Source organism: Solanum tuberosum, unplaced genomic scaffold (assembly GCF_000226075.1).
Source record: "Solanum tuberosum cultivar DM 1-3 516 R44 unplaced genomic scaffold, SolTub_3.0 scf00148, whole genome shotgun sequence".
Taxonomy (NCBI): domain Eukaryota; kingdom Viridiplantae; phylum Streptophyta; class Magnoliopsida; order Solanales; family Solanaceae; genus Solanum; species Solanum tuberosum.
Window position 1 is genome coordinate 198,529 of NW_006239071.1, and position 677 is coordinate 199,205.

The 677-nt window shown below is 35.3% G+C and overlaps 1 protein-coding gene across 2 annotated transcripts in view; it reads left to right on the forward strand.

The window, feature by feature from the left end:
- The first annotated feature begins 518 nt into the window (after positions 1 to 518).
- The window catches only part of LOC102584959 (tRNA (guanine(9)-N1)-methyltransferase), a 3,929-nt gene continuing 3,770 nt past the window's right edge, over positions 519 to 677 (forward strand). Inside the window, exon 1 of one of the 2 annotated variants that reach the window (XM_006352258.2) lies at positions 519 to 672. In XM_006352258.2, the coding sequence (XP_006352320.1) occupies positions 585 to 672 (88 nt within the window). In that variant the 5' untranslated portion in view covers positions 519 to 584. The remainder of the gene's footprint in view (positions 673 to 677) is intronic. The other variant, XM_015310892.1, reaches the window with a different exon arrangement.

Genomic DNA, 677 nt, shown 5'->3' on the forward strand with positions numbered 1-677 from the left:
TTTAGTAGATAAGTGTGAATGTGAGGGTATTTTGAAATACCCAAAATACCCTCACCTTGACACTTATGTTCAACCCTCTCCTTTTTTTTGGTGCCATGTGTCAAAAGAAGAGTGAATTTTATTCACTCTTCTTATATAGTAATATATACTTATATAATAATAAATAAAAGCTTAGTCAATTCATGGAAGCAACTAGTTGTCATTGTTGTGCCATGACAACATAGTTGCTTCCAAGAATCGACTAAGCTTTTAATGGAATTCAAAATGAAATTTTGACTATAGGGTTTGATTGAAGAACAAAGGGAAGAGAAAATAAAAGTCTGATTTGATAAGGAGTTCGGAGGGACAAAAAAAATTGAGTAAGAAAGGTTCTATTAAAAAATAGGCAGATGTTTGGAAGAATATTAAAAATGTACAAATTCTTGAAACATGAAGGACTATTAATGTTCCATGTTAAAAGAGAAGTACTACTTTGATTCTTAACTCAAACATTAAGGAGGAAGAAAAAAAAAACTCAGGGCCGGGTCAGGAGTGAAACAGTGGAGGCCCAAAGTTCGAGAGCCCTCCTGTGTTCTAAAGCCCCAATGTTGAGCAACATTCTTTTTGCAATGGAAGAAGGGAAAATAATGGCAGGTGAAGAAGAGGTGGAAGTGGACGTCGAACAGCAGCAGCTGCAT